Here is a 2259-nt window from a genome sequence, read left to right as displayed (position 1 = left end):
AATGATAAAAAGTTAATATTTTTAAAGTATGTGATTAGACGGTATAAACAAGATCTCACTCGACTATATTGTTACTTACACACTAGTCGCAATACATAAAATAAGCTTAAACATATATATATATATATATATATATATATATATATATATATATATATATATATATATATATATATATATATATATATATATACATATATATATATATATATATATATATATATATATATATATATATATATATATATATATATATATATATATATATATATATATATATATATATATATATATATATATATATATATATATATATATATATATATATAAATAGTACACACAACAAAACTATAGCGAGTATTTCAAAAACGGAGGGAGTAATTGTCGAAAAAGAAGTTTCTGTAGAAAATTAAGGGTTAATTGAGTGTTCTATAATTCCCTAATTTCCCATTATTAAGGAAGTTTGTTATAAATAGAACATGTTATTCCTTTTTTAGAAATATAAGTAAATACTATCCTACAAATCAGAATCTCTCTGAGTTTTATTGTTTTTCAATTTTTTTTAAATCTGTCCTCTAAATTTTGTCCAATTTTCTCATCAAATCTTTCTAAGAATGGCATCTTCATCAAGATCTTGTTCTTCATCCGAGAACAGGAACACGATAACCCTAACGAGCTCAGATGGATTGACCTTCGAAATCGAAGAAAACGTGGCAGTGCAAATGAAAACAATCCGTAGGTATTTAAAAGATCTGCCTGTCAACCAAAGAAAGTTTCGGGTGCCGACAGTCACCGGACATGTACTAGCGAAAGTTATCGTCTACTGCAAAAAGCATGCGGAAAACCCTAATTATATTCAAGAACTCAAGATTTTGGATAAAAAATCTGTAAACGAAAATGATCAGTATGCACTTTATAATTTAGCAAATGCTGCAAAAGATTTGATAGTTAAGTCATTGATGGATTTGACTTACGATACTGTGTTTGCCTGCTTGGAATCCAACAAGAGTAGGAAGAGAATTATGAGGTTCATTTCTAATTGTTTTTCTTGGTTTTAGCATAATAAGATAAGATTCATAATTTATGAGTTAATGCCAAGATAATTATGTTTAAGAATACATAATATTTCTTTCATATACTTGTATGTTTACAAAATTAATTCAATCTCTTCCTATAAATGAATTATTTATTGGACTTTGACATGATGTTGTGTTGTGTGATTTATGGTAATATGTTGATGAAAATTGAAAGGTAGCTAGGTGATTCTTGATCAACAATGTTGGGAGAAAATACATATTGATAAAGAAAAAGAGTATTGGATGAATCAATAATTGGTAAGTCAATAACGAAATCAATGTTGTACGATTTACTAATGTGCATGATTATTTTATCAATTTAATTCTAGTTGCTATGATTAAGTGCATGAATATGTAAACCTTAGAAATACCAAATACTAATGATCATTTTTCTTTTTCATGTCATTAATGTATTCGAAACCTTCCTCATTGATCGTATGAAGATTGAGCCTTACAGCCTACTAGTTCCCTTTTTATTTGATAAGTAATGGCAATTGATAATTTATTCATCTCTACATTCTTCACATGAGTATTCAAGTTGGAAGCAACATGACAAATACAAAAGTGATGGTATGCATCTTGGGGGTGGGTCCGAGGGTCCGCCATTAACATCATTCGTAGAAGCTATGATACCTTAATGGTGATTACATATAACACATCCCTCTTCTAGTGACCCGATGTCGAATTCATCCTATAAACTATGACCAACTATTTACATTTTATTTTTCAACAAGAGCAAATACATCTTGAGAACCATCTTGGCTCATTAAACCGAAAATAAAATCTAATATGTACTTGCGAAAAGAAATTAATATCCAACAAAACATAAAATTTATGACAATACTAAAATGCATTGGAATGTTTAATTCACAGATTCCTGTAGTCTTCCTGTCTCTCTTCTTAGACCCAACTACAAATAACCTGCTAGTTGTCGAATGACAACAATATTGCACATTCCAACGGACTTAATAATCAACACACATCAAAATTTTATATTTACACATTGTAGCAAATCCACCGTAACTTGGGTATTACAAAGGTTTGTTTCACAATCTTACAACTTTAAAACATAGATTCAGGATTTTATTTTTATTTTTAAAAAAAAAAAAAAACTAATATCAGCAAAAATAATTCTTTACGTTATATTACAATTTATAAAATATTGATCAAACCATTAAGGAAA

At 27.6% G+C, this 2259-nt stretch overlaps 1 protein-coding gene across 1 annotated transcript; it reads left to right on the top strand.

Moving 5' to 3' along the window:
* Positions 1-614: 614 nt before the first annotated feature.
* On the top strand, positions 615-1959 carry LOC130823240 (SKP1-like protein 7). The gene is made up of 2 exons (XM_057687867.1): positions 615-1027; positions 1950-1959. The coding sequence occupies exons 1-2, from the start codon at positions 615-617 to the stop codon at positions 1957-1959; spliced, it is 423 nt and encodes a 140-aa protein (XP_057543850.1).
* The last annotated feature ends 300 nt before the right edge of the window (positions 1960-2259 follow it).

This window comes from Amaranthus tricolor, chromosome 9, assembly GCF_026212465.1.
Source record: "Amaranthus tricolor cultivar Red isolate AtriRed21 chromosome 9, ASM2621246v1, whole genome shotgun sequence".
In the NCBI taxonomy this organism is placed as follows: domain Eukaryota; kingdom Viridiplantae; phylum Streptophyta; class Magnoliopsida; order Caryophyllales; family Amaranthaceae; genus Amaranthus; species Amaranthus tricolor.
Note: the sequence above shows the minus strand (reverse complement) of the source record. Positions and strands in the feature narration are given on the sequence as shown.

Excerpts from the sequence above, each read along its gene's own strand:
- LOC130823240 (XM_057687867.1), top strand. The coding sequence starts at position 615 with ATGGCATCTTCATCAAGATCTTGTTCTTCATCCGAGAACAGGAACACG.